General features: G+C 42.2%; 2 protein-coding genes across 2 annotated transcripts in view; both read right to left on the bottom strand.

Annotated features, from left to right (window-relative positions):
• Positions 1–995, bottom strand: part of adamtsl4 (ADAMTS-like 4) — a 38,775-nt gene extending 37,780 nt beyond the window's left edge. Inside the window, exon 1 of the mRNA XM_044034216.1 lies at positions 688–995. Within this exon, the coding sequence (XP_043890151.1) occupies positions 688–710 (23 nt within the window). The 5' untranslated portion in view covers positions 711–995. The remainder of the gene's footprint in view (positions 1–687) is intronic.
• A 12,988-nt stretch (positions 996–13,983) lies between these two features.
• tars2 (threonyl-tRNA synthetase 2, mitochondrial) lies at positions 13,984–23,236 on the bottom strand. Its single transcript, XM_044035024.1, has 18 exons — positions 23,033–23,236; positions 21,350–21,525; positions 21,146–21,260; positions 20,770–20,891; positions 20,288–20,396; positions 19,778–19,842; positions 19,588–19,666; positions 18,983–19,129; positions 18,760–18,858; positions 18,090–18,259; positions 17,055–17,217; positions 16,434–16,571; positions 16,028–16,105; positions 15,410–15,510; positions 14,805–14,906; positions 14,646–14,718; positions 14,404–14,518; positions 13,984–14,250 (listed from the first exon to the last, which is right to left on the bottom strand). The coding sequence occupies exons 1-18, from the start codon at positions 23,114–23,116 to the stop codon at positions 14,108–14,110; spliced, it is 2,079 nt and encodes a 692-aa protein (XP_043890959.1). The 5' UTR covers positions 23,117–23,236; the 3' UTR covers positions 13,984–14,107.
• Positions 23,237–23,382: the final 146 nt, after the last annotated feature.

The following is a 23,382-nucleotide window of genomic DNA, read 5'->3' as shown; positions in this document are numbered from 1 at the left end:
CTGCATCTGCCAAGAGAAAAAGCCTGAACATGATCCTAAACGACTTGCTCAGATGGACATTTCAGTTCACCACGAGAACCAAAGGCATCACCACAATCACCAGTCCGCAAGCCACATGTAGTCAGAGTAATTGGTCCCCTTTCCCCAGTGTGGTGCACCGCCGCGGTCTCTGGAAGCTTCTCCACACCGGACTACACAATTACCCCGAAAAACACAGACAAAGCTTCCGCACAATCCGACACAACAGAGCCGCTCAGGCCGAAGTAACGACCCCCTACCCGCGTCCACGTTTCCCTGACCGCTACAGTGGCACAATGTGGGATAAACTCACAGCCGCAGGGACTGCGAGAGAGAGTGGGAGAGAGAGGGAGAGAGAGGGAGAGACATGCAGCAGAGAGAACCCCAAACTAAATCTGCCTTGAGGAGAAAGAGAGAGCGTCAACATAAACCCAGATGCCTTCGGGTAAAATTCCAATCATATATCCTACACAGCGCTCAGTGCGCTCAGAGAAGCCGCCGTGCGTAAAAGCCACGACTTCCCCTCAAACTTCAACAACTACTCGCTGTTTCTGAAAACTCAGCAGCAGTTCGCGTAAACACCTTGAACGGAGGATGCAAACCTCAGTGTGGAGAAGTGGACACACACACACACACACACACAGAGAGAACAGGTTGACAAAGTTTTACCTGGAAAGTAAACTCAGCCGCATGCTCCTCCAAAGACGTTCTCACTCCGCTAAACTGGTCAAAGCTGGTGATTATGAGTCCAGATCCGCGCTATCATTCAACAAGTGTGATAAAGTTCTGTGAGGGCTTCTTCTCCTCCTTTCTCACTCCCTCCCTCCTCTATCGTTCTCTCGCTCTCTGTCGCCTTCCCTCTGTCACAGTCACTCCCCGTGATTTTTTTGGAGAGTGGGAAGGATTCCGGGTTTTTTTTTTCTCCCTTTCAGCCTCGTTCACTCGACCACTTTTTTTTAGGTCCTTATAATAAAGTGGCGTAACGCCAGGCAGACAGGAGTGGGAGGGTGGGAGATGACAGGAGGAGACACAAAATGGGCAGATTACACAACCCTCTCTCTCTCTCTCTCTCTCTCTCCATCATTCTATCTTTCACACTGAAGCCATCTACTCCCTCTGCCTCTCTCTCTCTCTCTTTCACTCACTCACACACGCGCACACACCAGTATAGGCCCTGACTAAGCTATAATAACTCTGAAGCGGCTTTCTTAGTTACACAATGCACCATAAGAACGCTCCATTGTACCAGGTCACACTGATCATTAATAATGATCTACTAACAGAAACAGTCCTGAGCTGTGGAAGAACAAACAACAGGATTATTATTACTTTCTGTTCATTGATTATCATTACTGTGCCGGCACAGACAATAAAACAACACGGCAGAAGCTCCAGAAAGTGGAAAATGATCATTTCTTCTTCTTCTGAATAGATGAAATATAGTTGCTGACTTAGTGCGAGTGTGTCGTTGCTATGCCGAGTGTATTTGTGAATGATATAAACATGGCTGTGTTTAATCACAGTCAAACACTTGGAACCAGACATGCCCCACCAAATTGGATCTCAGATAAGTGTGCCGCAGAGACATGCCACTTCTGAGCAGGAATGGTGTTTGTGTGTGAGTGTGCAGATGTGTGCTGATGTTGGTGTGGTCAGGAGCAGAAGAAGAAAATTGCTTGATGCCAGTTTACATAATATTTATTTGTCTATAATCCACAGACATTCCCAGTCAGTGCAGTTTTGCAATGCCAGGCCAAACCGAGCTCAGTGGGAGCCGTGTGTGTGTGTGGGGGGGGAGGACAGAGTGAAGTGACAGAGAAGTGAAGACAGAAAACAATTCTTAACCATTCTCTGTGAGTTCCATTGCTCAAGGGGAGAACTGGTTCACAGCCAGGATTACTGGTGTTATGTCTGCGACTTTTAAAAAAGCACGTTTTTATTTAAGCTTGCAGAGAGAAAAGAAATCTGGTCTTCTTCACTTAAAATTGTAGTGTATCACTTTTAAATTCAAACAAATGCCCATTTATTCAACCATTTCCAAATGCCATATGTCCACTGTCTGCTCTTTCATCCTCCACACGAGGATAATGCAGACTGTGAACCAAGCAAAAATGTGACTTTGGGGCTCTTTAGTAACGCCAATAATAAAGCAGTAAATGTGTTGTTTGCATCATCCCAATTTCAGCCTGGCATGTTCCTACTTTAAAGGTAGGCATTTTACTCGTTCACAAAGTAAGTAGAAATAATATCAAAAATGAGTTAAAAATGTACAATGTGCAAAAGACTCACTGTTATCGTCATGCACAAACAATAAAATAAAAAAAAATGATGTGATGAAATGCTCTCCGGTGGTCATGGGACCTTAAGGAGGGGGTTAGTTCACTTATGCCATGGGTCGGCTCCGCTATGAACTCCACACAACTCTCTCTGTGTTTCTCAGTATAACAGTGTTTGAATCCTGGGTTGTGTGCCAACATTTCCACGCTACACACAGGAAGTGATTCATTTTCTTCATCTGTCAAAACAGATGAAGGCAACGCTGCATTAGTAAAGTGAGACGGCTGCAAACAGGTTGTATTGGAGTATTGTTTCCCCAGCATGACTGAAAACACAGAGAAGCGCTCAGGAAAAGTGAATTCTGCCGCACAAAGACCCTGTGACGATTCTTCTTACAACTGCCCACCCGCCCCTGCTCTGCTGCTGTATACACACAAACACTCCCTCAGTCAGGTCTGATAGTAGTGCATGACAGAGCCAGATATTCAGATAAGTAGGCATCATATAAATACTGTTTCTGTTCATGAAGACTAAACAGAGGCAGAATAATAACATCAACAACTCCCTGCAGCTTTAAATTTGTGCACATGGATCCGAGTCCTTTGTGCTTATCACAAAGATCTTTATTTGCTCAAACGGGACTGGTATTCATCATCTTTTATTGAGGTCGACAGACTCTCTTGCGTTACAGAGGTAAAACTGATTAAATAAGTCCCATAATCATGTGTGTAATATCCTATCATTATGTGAGTGAGTTTGTTTTTAAGAACAGCAAAAATCCTTGCGGGCAAAGACTGAAGCTGAAACTAATTACTTCCAATGAGAGGGTTATGTTTTTTGGTTTGTCTTAACTGTGAGCAACATAAGTAAAAATAGTAAAACAATTAGTCTGGATAAGATTTTCAGGGCATGCAGGTGGTGTCAACCTTTAAACTAAAAGGTCATAACAGAGGTCATCTGGTTTTGACGTGTGTTAATTTGATAAATTTGTTTGAAAAGTAGACGAGAAAAGACTATTTATGGTCTCATTTCTGAAACACTCAATCTCAATGATGAGGGTTGTGTGTTTTTCCTCGTTATGGAGTTGTTTACAGATGTGTATTGTGGTGTGGTTTATATTAATTTATGGTGTCTTTCAAGGCCCTGGAGAGCTCTGAGCAGTCACATGCATGACACAGTAATAAAAAAAACACACCCAACATCATTATATTTATGAAAAAAGAGGAGAAAGTCAAAACATGGCTGGTACAGAAAGCCGTGTGAGGGAGCAGAAGTACAAAGTAGGAAGAAAGGAATGACATTCATACTAATTTGAGACTAAAAATATTTACTACAGATCCTCTGGGAAACAAGGCATTTCTGATTGCTTCCTGGATTTCCCACCCTGCTCCCACTGAGAAGAGAGGCAATATGGTGGAGAGAGTGTGTGTGAGAGAGATGATGAGTGTAAGGGAGGGTGGCTTCTTGGTGAGTTATGGTCTAGCACATACAGTATTAACACACCCAGGGTTGGAGAGGTCCCAGAGCCAGGCTGCTGCTGCTGCTGCTGCTGCTGCTGCTGCTGCTGCTGCTGCTGCTGCTTTTCTTGGACAGGCATCCCACATCATGGGCGCAGTGATGGTGACAGAGATTAGTGACTTCAAAGTGCGCCGCAAGCCAACAATTGAAGACTTAACCACATTACAGAGCAGGATTAGATCTGATCTGTCAAAATCAAAAAAAGTTGATGTTAAAGTTCTGTACCCAGAAAGAAAAGGGTAGTTTCCAGAGGGCATTTGAACACATAAACATGTTGTAGCTCAGGGTGTGTTTCATGTGTGATTAGTGTAATGGATATCGCTGAACTTCCAAGCAGCATGTCTATCAGCGACTACAATTAGCCAGAGGTCATTGCCATGACCACCAGTGGTTCGTGACCACTTATAGCTCTCTGCTTCACTCCTCCCTCCCTTTTCCTCTCTATCAGCCTCTTTATTCTCCGTCCTTCCTCGACTCTCTTGCTCTGGATCCTTTACCAGCAACGACTTACATCTTGGTCAATGGACATGTGCCACCAGCCATAATAATCCTACTTAGCAAAGAAAGTAGTGACAACAACATGCAGATGTGGTGTGTGAGTATGTGAGTCCGGGGAGGTTCGTATGTAAGCAGCAGATCTGTTATTTGTCTTGGATGACTGATCTGAGTAACGGCACTGATCAGAGTGGTGGGGCCCTGTGGGGCTAACAAATCACTTGAGAAAAACTTCTTGCATGCACACACGCCCTGCCTCGAGAAGTCACACACTCCCCGGCCTCAGGCCCAGACACAGTCGGCCCACGACCCTTGTTTCTGTTAGAGTTAACAAGGCCTCCAGACTTCTTCAGACCAACGGAGGGTCGGGTTCTGTGGTGAAGCGCTGCAGGCTGCCTCCCGAGAAGGCAGACTGACTTAAAAAGTTTAAAAATAGGGGAGCAGAAAAAGAAAAAAAAACAGTCTGATTGTTATCATTACCATTCATGTTGTTCTGTTACAGTATGACACAACAGTTCAGTCCAAACACAGAGAGAGAGAGGGAAGACTAGAAGTGTATGAAATCATCTTCACGGAGGAGGAAGAAGAGCTTGTTCAATAAGCCATCCTACTGCAGCAGTATGTGTGTAAGGCAGTAGTGGTCGTTGGTAAACCTGACGGTTGTGGGTTAGGGTTAGGTAACAACTCTGCACATATTCCTGATGTCTGCAGTTTATACAATATCCTAATGACATTTCTGATCCCCCCCATTTTTCAGTCAAAGTTGTCCAGGACTTTCAGACAGAGACACCTGAGGAACATTTATTTCTGGCTCATACTGTATGTACTAACTGGAGTAAAATATGTGTCATCCAGGTAGTCGATGGATTAACCAATCGGCCCGCTTCACACAGCTACACCCAAAACACCACTCTCTGTGAGGGGTGCTCAGTCATCCAGGTCATTGTATATCCAAGAGTTTAGATAAAGGCAAATGAACTTTAAACGGCACATTTAATCTGCCATCCAAGACGCTTCTTCCCTTCTGACTGACTGAATCCAGGTCTTTAGTGTTTGTAGCTGTTGATTTCACTTCATTGTTTGAGGCTGACTCAAACTTGGAGGCAAAACCACAAGTGCACATAATGACATGACAGGAAAGTTTGTTAGCACCTGCCTTCATGAAAGTCCTCATAGGTCGCCTGGACATGCCTGAAAACTCAACACCTAGTAATGTGGCAAGAGTGGCAGCTGGTGTGGTCTGACTCTGCTGTAGCTCATCTCCTCCAACTTTAACACTATACTGCATAGCTTGCTTGTAACAAGTTGTGATTTAATTATTATGTGATTATCATTTCAAACCAGCCTGTCCACTCTCCTCAAATGATATTCTCCTTTAATTTACCATCTTTATAATACCTCACATAATCAAACTAGCTGGCACCAACAACCAAACCACATTTAAAGTCACTTAAATCATCGCTCTCCTCCTTTGGGATGCTCAGTTTCAACTTCAGCAGCTCATCTTGACCATGTCTGCGTTGAGCCATTTGATTGGCTGATTAGCTATTTGCATTAATGACCAGTCAAAGGGGAGTTTACTAATAAAGTGGCCGCTAAGTGTTTCTTCCAGGGTTAAGGCAGTGGTGTGTGGTGCACCATGCAGGTGTGAAACCCAAACAAGCTGAGATTCTACACTCAATAGATAGATGTGTGTGAGGGAATGTAATTCAGCTGAGGGGAAGAAGACAGGCCTGACCAGCCTGAGAAGCCTGGAGAAACAGAGAGGGGGGAGAGGGGGAGAGAGAGAGATGGACAGGGACACAAAGGCAGTAAAAAGAAAGGCAGCAGCAGAAAGGGGATAAAAGGGAATTTGAGAAAAGGAGGTAATGGCACATTAAATGGGAACTGAGCAAGTTGAGAGGAGAGAGAACACACAAAAAAAAGCTCAGGAAGGGGGAGTGATTTCTCTGGCTCACATGGAGTCAATATTTGCTCCATTCCACCAATCCTGTGCCAGGGTCCGGATCAAAGCAGGGCGTGTGTGCTAAGAGAGCCAGAGAAGAAAACGGCCGACATCTCTTCAGTCTGGTCTGGACATGGCAGAGAGAACTAAAGGAGATACTTTTACACCAACACCATTTAAGTTTGACTTCAGCCTCTGAGAATTCACAAAAGCTCAGGTTCACGTGTGCCTCAGATGGAAAATCACTACGAATAAAAAGATAGTTGAAGTTGAAGATACACCGATGAGACAAGGACGTGAGGGGAAGAGAAAGAGAGAGGGAGGCTGGCACAGTTGAAACCCAATTGGCTGACAAAAATGCTAAAATAACCATGTTCCAATTATTCACACAGAGAGCAATTGTTGCCTCCTCTGAGAAAAGCCACTGGGCCACGTACGTACACATAACAACAACAACAACAACAACAAACAACAGGATTTATTTCTGTGTGAACAGGCACCTATGGTATGGCTGTGACTCAGTGCTGCTGGGTAATAATCGCTGTGGTATGTTTACAGTGGATCAGTTATAGACTGCTGTTGTATATTGTTTCACAGTCTATATTTCAGTCGACCGCTGTGCGTGTTGAATTCCTGCTCTGTTTGTTCTGGGAGATCTCAGTCACTGATGACAGATCTAACAGCCATCGGTGTTGTAATGTCATATTTAGACAAAGGTGTTAAGATCTGCATTAGTTCTCCAGACATGTCGAGCTGGTGGCTCTGTGAGGCTGCACTTTCTACTGTTTTTGACCTCCGATTGTAAACCTGTGTCACTCAAAACTGCACTCAACGCTCAAAATCTGACCTGTGGTGTCGGCTAAATCATTAGGCTTGTGGGAGGCGTTAATGTCTGTATAACATTCAGTGTTTGTTGAGACGTCAGTCTGAAAAAAAGGGACTGTCAGTCATCTTTACAGCCGTGTTGGCATAAAGGATAAAGATTGCAGAGGAGAACAAGTTGTGAAACAAGATTTCAACACTGTTTTTTTTTTTTTTTGGCAGGTGCACAGCAAAAAAAAAGAAGAGGCTGAACAATTTGAAGAAAATATCTCTGTCTGAGTTCTCTGCCACAATCTGGCATCTTAGGAAAATAGACCCACCCTCTCTGTCTACTGTGAAGCTACAACTAGAGGCAGAACCATGATGCAAATGTGCCATGAGCCCCAACCTACTGTTGTGTGAAGGGGCCCAGAACTCTACACAACAGAGATGCAGGACAGGCAAATAATGCAGGAGAGAGGCCCCCATCAGGTCAGCTGATACTGTGCACGAATGGTGTATAGTTACACACATTTACATTTAAACAAACGGCCACAGAACGAATGAAACAAGAGAAAATTTGTCCAGTTTCAGAGCCCTTGGATGTTTGGATGCGGGACAACACAATTTGGACTGTAAACCAACCTCAACAGAAACAACCCTTCCCGAATATTATCTGAGCTCAGGACAATGAGAGACATTTGCTTTTTGTTAGACATTTTGGACCGATTTATAAAAAGTAAAAAATAAATAGAGAAATTCACTTAATGTCTTCAATCCAGTGTCTGATTAAACCCCAAAACAAACCAAAGCCACAACTTTGCATTTTGGATTTTGGATGGAAGATACATTTGTTTGATTATTGAGCTTTAACGGTGCCGGTAGTTTTTCCTTTTGGATGGAGCCGGACACGCTGTCCACCTCTTCTTTAATATTTGAAATGTCATTATTCTATGAGGATGTGTGAAGTACTGTATAACTGCTGTTATCAATCAAACACACACACACTAAATAATTATACCCCAGAATTAGGCAATCTGTGAACTTCCCAATAGAGTCCTGCAACATTTTACACATGCCCTGAGAAAGGATTTGGCAGCAGCACGCACACACACACACACACAAACACACACTCCCTCCTTTTAGCTTTGTATAAACTGACCAGTCCAGCTCTCGTTCCCTCAGCCAGGTTTAAGTTACCATCCAAAAGCAGGAATCTCGAAAACAACCTGAGGTCAAAGTCTAAGGTCAGCGTCATCTCCTCTTACTCCCCAGAGCTTCAGCACTTTCTGCAGAGCACACTGAGATGAGACGAGGTGAGGGAGCGATTATTTATTCAACATTCCCTGGACATAACACAAGCACAGTAAATCATACAGGGCAGAAATGTTCTAAATGAACAAAAAAAAAAGAGGTTTGTGCTGTGGCTTAAATTGCAGTTTCAGCATAGTTGGGAAAGAAAAGCAATGTTGCTTTAATTATGTGCTCTACTGTAGCATTTTATTACAAAATAGTCAACTTTTTGCATTAAATATTAACTCCTCAAGTCAAAAATGTTTAATTGTCTGTTACATAACAAGATATTAGTTGGTGGTTTTGAATTTATGGAGGTGTTTTTGTCACTGCTCCTTTAGTTCTGCCCTGGTTGTTTTGTGCGCTGTAAAGTTTGAAACAACACCAGCACAAGTCTGGGATATCAGAGTGCGGGCGTCCTCCACATGGGCTGGCACAAAGTCATGCAAGCAAATTCAAAACTGCTGTTTGCCTCTTGAGCCTTTCCTTCCTTCACTTCTCCTCATAAAAACAGTGGAAGAATGTACAGTGAGTTGCTGCAGGAGCAAAGTGACAATTGCAAATATTTGGAAATTGACCAAAGGGCCTGGTTTATTATCCTCGCTTACTAAACTAGCCTGAGAGCCAACATGACCTCTGACCTTCCCCTGAACCCATAAACTCCTCCCTACTGAGTGTGATTCAACAGGTTGGCTAGAACAATAAACCAAATGCCTCTGTCTCACTGCAGAGAGCATAGATTTCTGTGGCCTCTACCTGCTCCCTCTTCTCTCCAGGTCAACCGTGTGTGGAGCATTGCACAGATACTTGGGAGCAGGTTGAAGCCACACTGAGACTGTACACTACTGTGCTGTGTTATGAGTTATCTGTGTGCCTTTGTGAGTGTGACTTCCCCCGGCCTGGCGCCGCCGCCAGCTCAGTGTGAGTGTGCACATGCCGGAGCATCCATTACGTTTAAATTAATCCAAAGCCAAGTGCAAGCACATATCGAAATGAAAGGCGTGAACTGTATGCCCTTGGATTAGAGCAGAGACTGGCTGACGGGGTTAAGAGCAGCCAGACCAAATAAGCAGCGGCATAGTCCGGAAAAAACTCTTGTTGGAGATTTGGGATTTGAGCGAAGCTGCTGGACCCAGAAGAAGTGAGAGAGAGGAAAACAGAGACACAGAGGGAGTTGGCGAGGAGGAATAAGAGCCGAGCTTGTCAGGCCTGGCAGCGCGGGTGGGCTGAGGTTTTGGATTCAAGGCAGAAATGTGTCTGACGACTTCAGACTGCTGTCTTAGATTTGAAAGAAAGAATCTCCTTTCATTCGATCATTGCCCCGCATTGTACGCAAGCAAAATGCGTTCCCACCCCGCTGCATGGCATTGTCTGTTCTGCAATGTAACGTGTGGACGAGCGAGTAGTGCATCTATTTACATGACAAACATTTGCTCCTGGCACACCTGCTGAACAGAATCAACAGTCCAAATGATCCAGTGATATTCCCTCAGGTGGTCATTTATAAGCCCGTATTTAATCATTACTGACACACACACAGGGAGTCATGTAACTTGAATATTGGAAGCAGAGGCAGGATTACTGCAGGCATGTTGGGAGTCCAAACTCACCACTTTATTAGGTACATTTGCTCTGCTGTTTGTTAACACAAATATCTAAATCAGCCAATGCAAATGGCAGCAACTCAGTACTATTGGTTCTGTAGACATGCTCAAGACGACCTGCTGAAATCCAAAGTGAACAAAGGATCTGTCAAGCGACACTGTCAGAACTGATGGTGAACTGCTGAACGACTAGGTTTTTTCGCACAAGAGAGATTTGTTTATATTTTAATGTTATTCACTACAGTTTTAGCCATAGATTGTGTATAAAAAAATGGACAGAGTCGTCATCGTTTTCCTTGTGAAGGAAATAAGAATATGTTGAATAGCCAACAGGGTTTGAATGGAAGTCAATGGGAAAATGAGCTTCTACTTCTCACTTGATTATAACGTCAGTAAACATTTTCCATGAGGAGATAAAGATCTCAATGACTAGTTTCAGGTCTTCTTCAATAGAACTACGGGGGGCAATAAATGACATTATAATAAACAACATTAAAACAATAAACATTGATACATACATGTCTTCTATTACTTCATGTATTAATCTATTTATTCATTCAGTTATAATTATTCACTTATTTATTGCAATGTCATTAATCATCCTCCATATAGAACATGATGTCAACTTTGTTAATGATGTCCCTATTCAGAGCCAAATACATGATAAAGCACAGCACGCATGAGTGGACATCAGGCAGCTGGTATTGTTCAATAGAAACTAGCTTATATCTACAGTGAGCTACAGTCCTCTGGGAGATGATGCCAGAGGTCAGAGGACGATGACCGGACTGGTCTGAGAGGCAACAGTAACTACTAGAGAGATTGTCTCTAACACCTGGAAGAAGATAGGCACTCCTGCCGCTTTATTAGGTGTCCTGTGTCCATAATACGGTGGCCAGTCAGTGTGTGTGTGTGTGTGTGTGTGTGTGTTAAAGAGGTCATCAGAGGGTCTTGACCACAGGCTCCCGGTCACTGTTTGCTTTTAAGCCTCACAGTCGTCCTGCTTTTGTTTTCAGTGGCTTCACTTTCTTAGTAATGATGGCCTTTTCTCTCCCTGCTCACACACACTTTCTTTCTTTCTCGGCCCTACACCTTAAAACCACCACATAAAATGCATGAACACACACACACACACACACACACACTGGTTTACAAACAGAGGGGCTATTTATAACAGGGTGGAAGGGAAAGGCAGCTTGTCCTCGCAGGCCTATTTTGGGAGGTTTAGCCTTCAATCATTCAGGGTGACAGTGTTTCAGTGATACCAGCTGAACAATACAGAGCAGCCTGTTTATCTTCCTCTGGGCAGCCTGAGAGGCTCTGCCTCAGTGCCTCGGTCACCCTCACCCTGTTTCCCTCCAGGAAAACTTGACTTCCAGGACAAAGAGTCATCTTAAAATCTGACATTTAACAAACAGTTTTCTCCATCAGGAAATACCCTTAATAAACACATGTCGGCTGCAACTGTAAACTCCCAGCCTTTTGTCACTGTAGAGACAAATATTAAGAAACATTTCTCTATAATGTTATTATAAAAGTACAAATGTGGGGACAAGAAACAGCAAGATCTTAAGGTTGCACTTATAACATATGGTCAAATCCAACAAAACTCTTACACACCTACAACAAAGTGGGTAAAAGTGTAGGGATGCAAATTAGTGTTAAATAAGGATTTTAGTCAATTGTGGGGTAGACTGCAGTTTTTCAGATTATAAAGTAATAAATGAAACATCTTTTGGACGATTGGACTGTTGGACGGCTCATAAAAAGGAAAATAAAAAGGCTTTATTTAGACTTAAACCACAAACATATTAAGAAGAAACCTGATTAAAATACTCAGCAGTGCAGGTAATGGATAGTTGTGGCCAAAGAGAACACTGAATTGAATTCGATTCTGATTCAAATGTTAAACCTTAAACAACTTTTCCCAACTACAACTTTAAACCAGTGGAGAAAAACCCAGAAGTTTATCTTGTAAAAAAAACCTTGCTGATGTTGAGGCCCATAACGTGAAAAAGGAAGCTTACAGAGAAGACACTGTTTGTTCTCAGGGCCTCTAACGTTGGGCCTGTAGGGCTCTGACTTTGTCCCTCTAATACACTGCTTTAATTGTCAATCTGTTTCCTCCCTGAAAGAATTCTCTTTATTGTTTCACTATACACAGTAAAAAAAGATTCTTTCACTGCCCCAACAGCAGCCCTGTTTTTCTTTTTTTTTTTTAACTTAAACCCTTTAAGCTAAAAATAATTTCCGATGAACTCTGTGTGACACCAGTCAGATGAAGATGAAGGATTGCTTTGGGTGCGTGTGTAACAGAGAAGAGATAGAGGTAGTCGAGGAGGGGGAAGGAGCCTGATATTGTTATCTATAAGGTAGAGATTACTGAGTGTTTACTGGAGCTAATGGTCTGTATCATCACTATGTCACTACTGTGCAATGTTGGCTGGAGGCTGCTGAGGTCTTGACAAAGACGTGTAGGAAAGGAGCAAAACTCATGATGGATATGACATGATTATGTTCTTTATCGATGAATTATTTCCTCCGCCGCCGAGGTTATGTTTTGGCCATGTTTGTTTGTCCTTGAGGGGCATAACTCAAAACCTACTTAAGTAAAAAATGTATATATCTGTACTGTACTTTATTTGTATTTCTAGCAACCTTTACTTTAACTCCACTACATTTTCCTCCATCATTCATTACTACAAAATAAAATCAGAAGAAGAAGAGTTGGTAATAGAGCTTTTCTAGTCTTGATGAGCTGCTTTACACTACAGTTTTGCCATTCACCCATTTCTACATCTTTCATACGCTGCAACATGGGGTTTAGTGTCTTGCTCAAGGACACATATAGACTAGCAGAGCCAGAAACTGAACCCACAACCTTCCAGTTGAAAGACAACTCGCCCTACCATTGAGCATTTATATCAGAAAATGACTTTTGATACTGAAGTACAGTAAATGTCATATACTTAAGTAATACTATAAAAAAGTGACTTCGGCCTCTACCAAAGTCATTTCCAGCTAAGATACTTTAAGGTACTTTATACAAGACTGCTCAAAACAAAATTATGAGGATGAAGGTTATGGCTGAGGGAAGAAATTACCAGATTTTGTTGGTGACCCTGATCTGGATTCAAGATTTCTTTTAAAATTGTTTTAAAACTTGTGAGATAAGAAAGTGCATTAACACTGTGGGAAACTGAGAGGATGTTTGAATTTGTCTACTGCTTTCTTAATACTCCTATAATACTGCCTGTTCAGTTATGCCCAACCAATAGACTACAAATGATAAAGACAAAACCAACCAGATGAACACTGACATAACAGACACCACGTCTCCTTTTTAGGAGATACTTAGATTTGTTTCCTCCTTTAAACCATTCCTGTGACAACTTCATGTTTACTAAAGGTACAGCTTTGAGAAACTGTTGCCACTGAGCTTGACTTTAAGTCACTGATCTGCATGGATGCCTCATCATGAACCTGCCTCACCTTTTTTCTCTGGGGGAAAAACTAAATACAACTCAAACTGTTTCACAATCAGCTTTGTTGGAGCGGTTGCTTTTGTCAAGTTTATCCTCTGAGCCAACACCTCCCTCGCCCTCTGTGTCACTGTTGTGACTGATGTCTTTTCCGTCCTGCTGCCCTCCTTCAATTAAAAAGGAAGAACTTCAAATCCCTTTGACCTGTACCTTGACTTGGATGTTTCCACTTAACACACAGGCCCGACATGGTGGCTCCCTCTCCTATTTTAGTCAAATCCCCCTCCGTATCCTCCCTTTCTTCCAGTCTTTTAAAGATATGCCCATTTTTCTATTCTGATATCATGACACAGACTTACATAATGGGAGGTCTTGCACATTTAATGGATTTCAGTGAACGAGCTGCATTTGCCGCTGAGTAATGTTAACAGTAAACGGTTACAGATCTTAAATGAACCTTAAATCCCTTCTCTGTCCTTTTTTACAACCCAGAATAATCAGTGAATCATATTAATGTACAAATGAATGATGAGTGGAGGACACAAATTAGTTGATTTTTATGAGTTTACTACAAATCTTAGCAGGCGCTTTGGACAAAGGTGAAAGAAAACAGCTGGAACGTGTAAAACAAACATTAATTACATCAGTGACTCATTATTTCCGGGACATTTTCGTCAAAACTCCTCTAGATTGCTCCTGGAGTCTTGTAGTTGTGTGAGAGAGGTCAGCGCCTCCTCTGTTGTTCTCATCCCAAGCTGTTTACCCCGTCTGTTCCTCACATTCACTGTTCCACTTTCACTCTCCTTGTCTCCCACCACTGGATAGAGAACACAAAACAAGATTTCTCACAGTTATAATTAAGTATTACATGGTTAAAAGTAAATGAAAGGGAAGTTTTATTGATGTAGTTAATTTTAAAGACATGACTGGCTGTGGTATCAGCTGTCACTCTTAAGTTATGCATCTTTACCAAATATGTAGTTGTACTGAGCCAACTGAGCAGAGCGAATCTTCTTATTTAAGGTCGCTCCCTGATCCTCATTGAAATCAGCCATGAAGCCAGCCTCACGGAACTGCAGCGCCACCTTAACAGGAGAGAGAACTTCTTTTTAGATGCCTTTTAAGTGCTTCTCAGCAACTGCTAATAGTGACAGACCAAAAGTACACTTGTTCTGCTGATGTCTGACACAGATCTCATCATTACTGACTAACCTGCCGAGCATAAGACTCACTGCTGCCCCCTATAGGAATGACCATGACCTGTGCTGGTGATAACCACAGCGGCCTGTGTGAGGTGAAGATGGAGAGATGACAAGTCATGTTACCGTGACAAAATAAAACGCATGCGACTACATGTGATGGTTGTCACACCATTTCCCTCCGAAGTTCTCGGCGAGTATAGCGATCATTCTCTCCAGTGACCCCAGCACGGCTCTGTGGATCATCACTGGTCTGTGCAACTGTCCATCTTGCCTGAATGAGAGAAAAGTTTTACTGTTATCCTTTAATATCTCCATTAAATGAACAATGCAAATCAATAAACCAGGCTGTTCTATGGCAATATTGTTTTTTATGGTCTCTGCATCACAGTGAAAAACCTTCTTCGGTTCAGGATTAACTGAGAAATGTAGTATAATGACAGATACTGATGTTGCAATATAATATTACAGCTGTTGTAATAACAATGTTTCATCAATATTGACCCCTGTAAACGGCACAATCAGATACAAATATGGGGCAAATCAAGATTTAGGTCAGCAATTGAGTGTGTGAATGTCCACATCAATAAATTCAATAAGATAAACCTTTCATGACTAAATCAAGCCCCTTACATGTGCAAGTTACATGTGCAGCTTGAGTATCAAGTAAGGGGATGGTCAAAGAGATGAGCTCATGGTAATGGCGTTCACATTTAAATCAGTGCAGATGTAGGATTGCTTAAAAGATTAAGAGGCAAATGGAGAAACTTGACTCACCCGACATACTGAAGGTCAAATCTAATGGGCAACTGGAAGTCCAACTGGATTGTGGCACACTGATGTTGTCTTCCAATGGCATCTTTGATCTGAATGTCAATCTATGAAAAAAACCAGTGTGTGTGTGTTGGTGTGTGTGTTTCAGTATCAGGCTTCACTTCTCTTTTGCAGCCAAGATCAATAAATCTCAACTCTGAAACACTGCTGGTGACAATGTGCAGTTCTTTGACCCAGACATGGTTACAAAGGAGTTGCCAGGAGCTGCTTATAGCTTATAACTGTGGCTGAGAAACCTTCATATCATAGACGAGAGCATGTTCATGTGCATCCACACCAACCCTGACTTGAATCGCCTCTACTGTCCACGACTCCACATGAGCCGAGTCACGGAGCGTCTGCCTGAAGCCGACTTCCTCTTTGGACTTATTAATGTCATGTGTGACTAAATGTGAAAATGAATTTGTCTCAAAGAAAACCAAGTTCAGAAGCCACACAAAGTTGCTTGTGTTGCACTCTCTTTGTAGAAGACAAACGATATATGGGCTGTAGGTATTTTCATAAGTCAAAATGACTCACGTGTGTGTGTGTGGAAATCAGTGTCCTTCCTTTTCAACTGACCTTTGGTCCATAGAAGGCTCCGTCTCCTGGGTTCAACTCCCAGTGTTCACCAAAGTGTTGCAGACTTCTCTCCAACTGCTGCTCAAACACACACACAACATAGAGCACAGCAAGTAAGTAGGCCGAATAGTAGGTACCTTGTCTGTGTGTGTATGTTCAATTAAACTCGACTGGATCAGCTTGAATTGCTGCGGCGCCTATTTAAAAGCCATCTAAGCAGCTCCTTAGCAGCCTGATACAGAGAAAATATACCCCTCATAGTTTAAATATTATCATACCACATTACTTACTTACTATAACCTGTGATTAACTGGGGCCAGCCTATAGGATATATACATTGGAGAAACATGTTTGCACTGGGGTAAAACACAACATGATAACGTGTGTGTGAATGTTGTGTGTTTACCTGCTCTGCACTATCCCACTGTTCAGGCTCCCCTAAGCACGGTGTAGGCCGTGTAGAGAGGAGACAGTGGAAAGAAAAGCCAAACACTTGATACACACTCCTCACAAAGTCCAAACAAGCCACGATCTCCTCTTCCAGCTGGACGGAGGGGATGAAAAAAGGAAAGAAAAAGAAAAACAGTGTCATTCAATAGTCGAGAGTGTGGACAGTGTAAACTCACTGTAATTTAGTGTAATTACATTTAATATATGAATTTGTTTATCAGACACTATCTTGTGTCTTTTATCTCAGTGAATTAACAGGAAACACACAGATGGGCTGGAAGCGCACAATCGAGTGTCTTCAGAATGTTGCCGTCCTCTCTGACACAGACTGTGCAGCCACATAGATGCACATATGGAGGTGTAATGTCTGGACAGCACAAAGAGCTTCATTCATAGGCTACGGCCTCCTGGAATGTCTTGAGTTATTTGTACAGCCCATCTAATCACTGTGATATGGTTCCACGTGTGTCCTATTTGCAGTTTCGGCCCCAGTTACTGCACTTCTACTTTACAGAGATACAATCTGTGAATCTGCAACAAAACACCAGTGTCTGCACGTTTGTGTTGTTGTGTGTACCTGCTCAGGTGTGCAGAAGATGTGAGCATCGTCCTGGCAGAACCTGCGGACACGAGTCAGACCGCCCAGCGCTCCCGAGAGCTCGTTGCGATGCAGGGCCCCGAAATCTGCCCATCGTAGAGGAAGCTCCCTCCACGAGCGAACACGCTGCTCAAACATAAGACTGTACACATAACGAAGAAGAGTCGGCCACTGCTCCGGCAGCATCTACACTACTATGTTTTCATTAAAAAAACAAGCATTTTCAAGTAAAAATGATCTGCAGTAGGGCTGGACGATTTTGAATAAATATCTGATTGCAATTATATTGACAGGAATTGCGATATGATGGGAATGGTCATTTTTAAATCATTATTCTCAATTTAATTTGAAAAAACATATTTAAAATTATTACAGTGTGATATTTGTGCAGATCTGTGAGAAAAAAAGATGTTCTCTATGTCTGTAGGATAAGACGTGCAAAGATCAAGACAATAATTCATCTAAAAATTATATTTTGACTCACATTTTGGCTTTAAGAAATATTGTGCCTCCTGCGATTTAAAATTTTTCAATTAATTGTTCATCCCTAATCTGCATCCAGACAAGTTTTTAAGGTCAGTTTCAGAAGAAATCTGCATCCATACAATCATGTGAAAAAAACATAACTCATTCTATTCAAGTAAACTGGGCCTAAGCATACTGGTGTAAACAGGAAGTTGATTGTTTATGGGTTTAGGGTTAGAATGAGGTTTATGTCAGGGGTTTGGCACTTAGTTGTGATGCATTAGGTCTGAGTGTCCTGACAAAGACAGCTGTACAAGAATGTGTGCATGTGTGCTTGTTTTACTTTTTTAGGAACTTGTCTGACATAGTCAGGTGGAACAGCAGTCCTCATGGAGGAAGAACCTAATACCCCTAAGTTCAGGGCTAAGATTTGAATTGTAGTTGGGTTAAGTTCAGGGTAAGGCATTACCTGGTTATGTCTTTATTGAGGCTGTCCAAATGAATGGAGGTCGACGCAGTGTCATAAGAAGAATAACAGCACAAACTCACCAGTGTGCAGGGCAGTTCATGGGCTTGAGAGCGTAGGTTTGTGAGCCCTCTGAAGTCACAGTAAACATGTTCTCGCTGTAGTGCTCCCAGTGGCCAGAGCGCTCCCATAATGCAGTGCTGTACAGAGTTGGGGTCATGACCTCGGTAAAGCCTCGCCTTTGGTATTCACTCTAAGAGATCAGGTCAGGAAGGACAACTAGTGATAATGAATGCTGGACAGGGTCAGACGGTCACAGCAGTGTAATAATGGTCCACTAACAAGAGCAATATCCTGACCACTTCCACAAAACATGCGTATATCCTCAGGATACACTGCACATGTTCATATATGTATAGACAGTGTGTGTGTGTGTGTAGGAGAAACTCATGTTCATGTGGTTATCATGACACTATGAACCCATTCAGAAAGTTATTTCTTTCATAACTGGAAAGGTTTATCTAGTTTCATTTCATTCACGTTACATTATATTACAGTGTTAACACTTTCTGATATACTATTCATTGTAACTATTTAAATACAATGTTATTTATTGCAAAGTTCTCTACTTAAATGATATCTGCACTGCTTAATCTTCAGTCTCGTCATCAGCATGAAAACAGAGCTTGTGGACACACAGTTTAATTACTGAAATGAACAATTCTGAATAAGCAATGAGTAGAGTATGTTCACCTTAATAAAGTCAGTAAGTTTGTTGTAAATGTGTGCTCCTTTGGGTAAGAAGAAGCAACTGCCTGGACTGACATCATTGAAGAAGAACAGGTCCTGATCCTGTGCAAAAACAAGTCAACTTGACATTTATGACCAGAAAACAAATATTTAACAACACATTTTCACCTCTCTCACCTTTTTTTTTTTTTGGCCTGTTCTAAATTTAATTTAGGTTTTGTCTTACTGTGCCAATGCGCCTGTGGTCCCTCCTCCTCGCCTCCTCCTGCTCCCTTTCCCACTCTTCTTTGTCCTTCACTCCTGGAAAGGCAACCCCTAACAGACGCATCAAACCTGATGACTCCGTCTGATTGGCCAGGGTCACGGGAGAAAGCTGCAGTGTTAGAGAAAAAAGAGAAAATAATGAGTGAACAAAGAAGTGTGAAAGGATGAAAGAGTGATGTGAAAGCACATCTGATGGATGGCAGCGTGTTTGTGAGGGCCTGAAACAGGAAACTGGCCTCTGACAAACACAACATCCTGCTGCTGATATTTCCAGCCTGGCTGCCATGAAATTCCAGTCTTCCCAGTCAAAGTCTCTTTCTCTCTCTCTCTGGATCAATAAAGAAAAGGAAAATTCCATTTACCCAGCATGTGTTGTGCTGGCCAATGTTGCCAAAAGAGTCCAAATAAAACAGATTGTTAGATATTAGATAAGGTTGTCCCATGTTATGTTACTGTGTGAATTAAGTTAAGATACAGTATATACTGAAAATTTAAAAAATGTGGTTCAGACAGCTGTGTAAAAACACAAACCAAGTAAACAAGGTAAAACCACAGAAACACACTCACCTGAAGCATCTTGAAGACCTTGAGAAGGCCAGTGTGTGGGAGGAGGGGGCCATTACAGACCCCTATGCTGTCTCCACACCTGAATCACACAGAAAAGGATGAAACAAGTTTTAGAGGGAGAGGAAATTCATAAAACTCTGACATGTAGGTCAACATCAGGGACTACATGTGTGTATGTGTCTGTACATGCCTGTATGCTGTCACGGTGGGGCCATTCATCTGCTCCTCAACAAGCTGCAGCCTCAACTTGCTGCTCTATAAGCAGAAAACCCACAGAACAAAACATTCCTCTATTACTACACTTCAGTGTGGGCAGCAAACGAGAAGGAAAGACACTGTGCTCAGAGATTAAACACTGAGGCAAAATACAGTATGCTCAGCGAAACACAGAGACGAGCAACTCCCACACAGTGAGAAATATCCTCGTATGTTACTCGTATTATCAGTGGCAAAATACAGTGTAAACACTCAGATACAGAAGGTGCAACAAGTACACTGCAAATAAATTGTTCTATTCTTAATCCAGCTGAACATTTACTAGCAAATAATACAATCAATGATCAATTAACTAATCAATATCATCTCAGTGCAGTAAGTTTTGTTAGTTGCAGCAATCTATTATAGGTGTTTTAGTAATCAGAGGTGCTGTTAGTTACTGTGCAGTTGTGTGTGCTGTAGTATTTATGATGGTACAACTGACCTGGAAGAGCTCTCGCACCTCTTCTACATTCAGCTCCAGTGTGGACAAAGGAAGTTTGAGGGCAGCGGTGTCCTTACATCTGTCCTCTATGTCGTTCAGAGACGAGGCACTGCAGGTTAAGACAGATGCAGGAAAAACGTCATAAACCAAACTATCTTAGGCAATTGGACACAACATATTGATGTATTTGTGTGAGATGGAGTTTAATTCAAACCATGATAGAAGTGCAGAATAATGTAAAGATAAGAATGTGTGAGACTAAAACTTCAGAGTACCAGTGCTGATAATTACTGGGAAAATACACTCGTAAGTTATTTGTTGGACCTTATTTCCAGTGCAGGTAGAGTACACAAATAAATGCATAAAGATACTGTACTATGAGATTTCACAGGCTACATTCAAGACATATCTTAACATCTAAACTACACAGATTCCACTTACTGGACTATCCTTCATCAGCTGTGGTTGAATGAGTATCTCACCTGTTATTCTGCAGGTGGTCACAGTAAAAACCGAGCTCTGACGCGCCTTCTCTGAACACGTTGGCACCAAAAGCCTGCTCCAACACCGCACCCAGGACACATGCTGCTGTCCTCCAGGCTGCCTGAGAAAGGGAGAGTGTTATGAAGAAGGCTGGGAGTTGTGAGTAATGTCCCATTACTGAGCAAAGTAACCTGTATGTGGTATGTGAGCACAGCACTTGTGGTCATACAAGTGTGATGAAACTGTTTGGCCACAATCACGATTCATCCAATAGTTTATTGAAATGTTGTGTTTGTGGTGTGTTTGCATTTTGCTAATATTTTATATTCTTACTTCTATTTATATTCTTAACTCAAAGGATTTGTTTTTGATTACCTGTTTTCCCTCTTCTGTGTCGAATCCCAGAATTTGTAGTTCACAGTCGACCTCTAGAGGTTGTCCAAGCTCCCACAGCTGCCCATTCACCTTACTCACCAATGCTCCCTTCAACCTGCCAGAACACAAACAATACTTTTGTAGCAATAGTAGTCAAAACAAAGCCATTAAAATTACACATTACTGACTTAATTGTGTATTTACCGAGCACTCTGAGCAACAATGAGTGGTGTAGTCACACCAGCTGTTCCTTTCACTGTTTGGCCACCAGCCAGTCGAATGCTGAGGGTCTTCTCTGAAGCTTCAGCTCTCTTCACACTGCCTCGTCTCTCCCTGAGTGACTCAAAGATGTGCAGTCGCTCAGCTAAAAGTGGGGACACCTGCAGTTGGACACGGAGAGATAGAGATAAGTATCACAAGAAGAAGCAACTTTGTCCCTTACCAACAGTTTTCCTTAAATAAAACCCATGTTGCTTATTATTCTTATTGTTATTATTATTATTATTATGGGTTAGGGTTTGTCTTTTCTTGAGTGTACTGGGTGCATTTCAGCAATAATGAATACAAATGATAATGATTTTTTTTAAATCATTAACAAACCAATTAAACCTCTCAAATAACATTACATATTATATGTTATGACAATCATAACATTATATATTGAATGTAATACTGAAAGCCATGTCATAATTAAGTCAATGCTCAAGGATTCCAGTCCTCACTTGCTTGGTGTCCAACACTGTAGCTGGCTGTTAATGTTGTATTTTTGGCCTGAACCAAGGAGAATGGACTGAATACATTTTAGTGGTGATCCACATATGGAACTGGAAAAATACTGACACTGGTCAACTAAACAGAGGTGGCAGAGGTTAGCACTCTGTGAGTGCTTTCTCTAGTTAAAGATGAAGAGAAGTGTTATCTTTGTAATCTGTGAGCTTCTTTAGGGGCTGAAAGGTTTTGTCTGGAAAAGGTTTAACATTTATGAAAAATGTCCTAGAGCTTGAAGCAACATCTTCTAAGTCAGGTCTTCCTTGATCAATTGTCCTAAACGATCTATGTATTATCAGTAAACAGTACTCTGTTCATGGAGTAAATGGTAAGAAGGATTACATTGGACCATAGCTGTGAAAGTGTCTATCTCAGAACCATGTGTCCGACCATGTCCTATAAAACTGCAAATGTGTTTTAATCCAGATAAATCTGGGTTTAAATTGAGAGGGGGTAGTTTTATCATCACAACACAAAATGTCAACTTCATTCTCACACAACAAACAACCAAACATTAGTATCTGTCATGTAAACATACACAGGTTTGTGTAGCTATTCTCTTTATGACACTGCATGGACTTCCATTCATTTGGACAGTCTAAACAAAGCATGGTCCCTAACCTTAGATAACCATGGTCTTGACCCCGGCCCCAAACTTCACCAATTTCCCAGAAATCAGGCTCTGTATCTTTAAGACCAGTTTTGGTCTCCATGAGGACTACAGGTCCTGACAAGGTCAGTGTTTATTATACAAGAAAAGGTCCTAATACAAACACACATAATTGTGCAGCTATTTCTGATAGGAAACTGCACTGACATCCACTTTAATTCAAAGCCATCACTATAACCGTGACTAATAATACCTAATTGTAATCCAACTACAATTCACATTTGACTGCTAAATTTGACCAGAGCCCCAGACATGAGGTTCAGCCTCATTAGGACCAGGTTTTGGTCTCCATTAGGACTACAGGTCCTGACAAGGTCAGTGTTTATACCAAACGGTCCTTAAATGGTAACAAGAGTAAGAACACCCACACACACAAAACACACACACACACACACACAGCTGAAGCTAACATTAGCTGATGTTACTTTAGTAATAACAAGCTTGGGCACCTTGCTGTAACTCCGGTGCGCGTATAGTGTCGCACGAGCAGCCGGTCGACAGACTAACAGCCGTATTAGCTGTGTCACCGCCATCCTACTGTACACACTCCAACACACGCGTTCATTTACTAGTCTCTGGCATTACTGTCCGCCTCCCTGCGAGCGGCCATTGTACAGGAAGCACGAAGGAGAAGTGCAACTAGTGACGTCACGGACGGAAAACCGTGACACCGCCGTAAAAAGCAGCGTGCGCGCTCGTGAGAGTCAACGCGAGACCGCGCTTCCGCGACAGAGCAGCGCACGCCATCTGGGTGAGGTATGCTGCGGTTAGAGAATGATTATTATAACCAACAACATAA

The sequence above is a fragment of the Solea senegalensis genome, linkage group LG9 (assembly GCF_019176455.1).
Source record: "Solea senegalensis isolate Sse05_10M linkage group LG9, IFAPA_SoseM_1, whole genome shotgun sequence".
In the NCBI taxonomy this organism is placed as follows: domain Eukaryota; kingdom Metazoa; phylum Chordata; class Actinopteri; order Pleuronectiformes; family Soleidae; genus Solea; species Solea senegalensis.
Note: the sequence above shows the minus strand (reverse complement) of the source record. Positions and strands in the feature narration are given on the sequence as shown.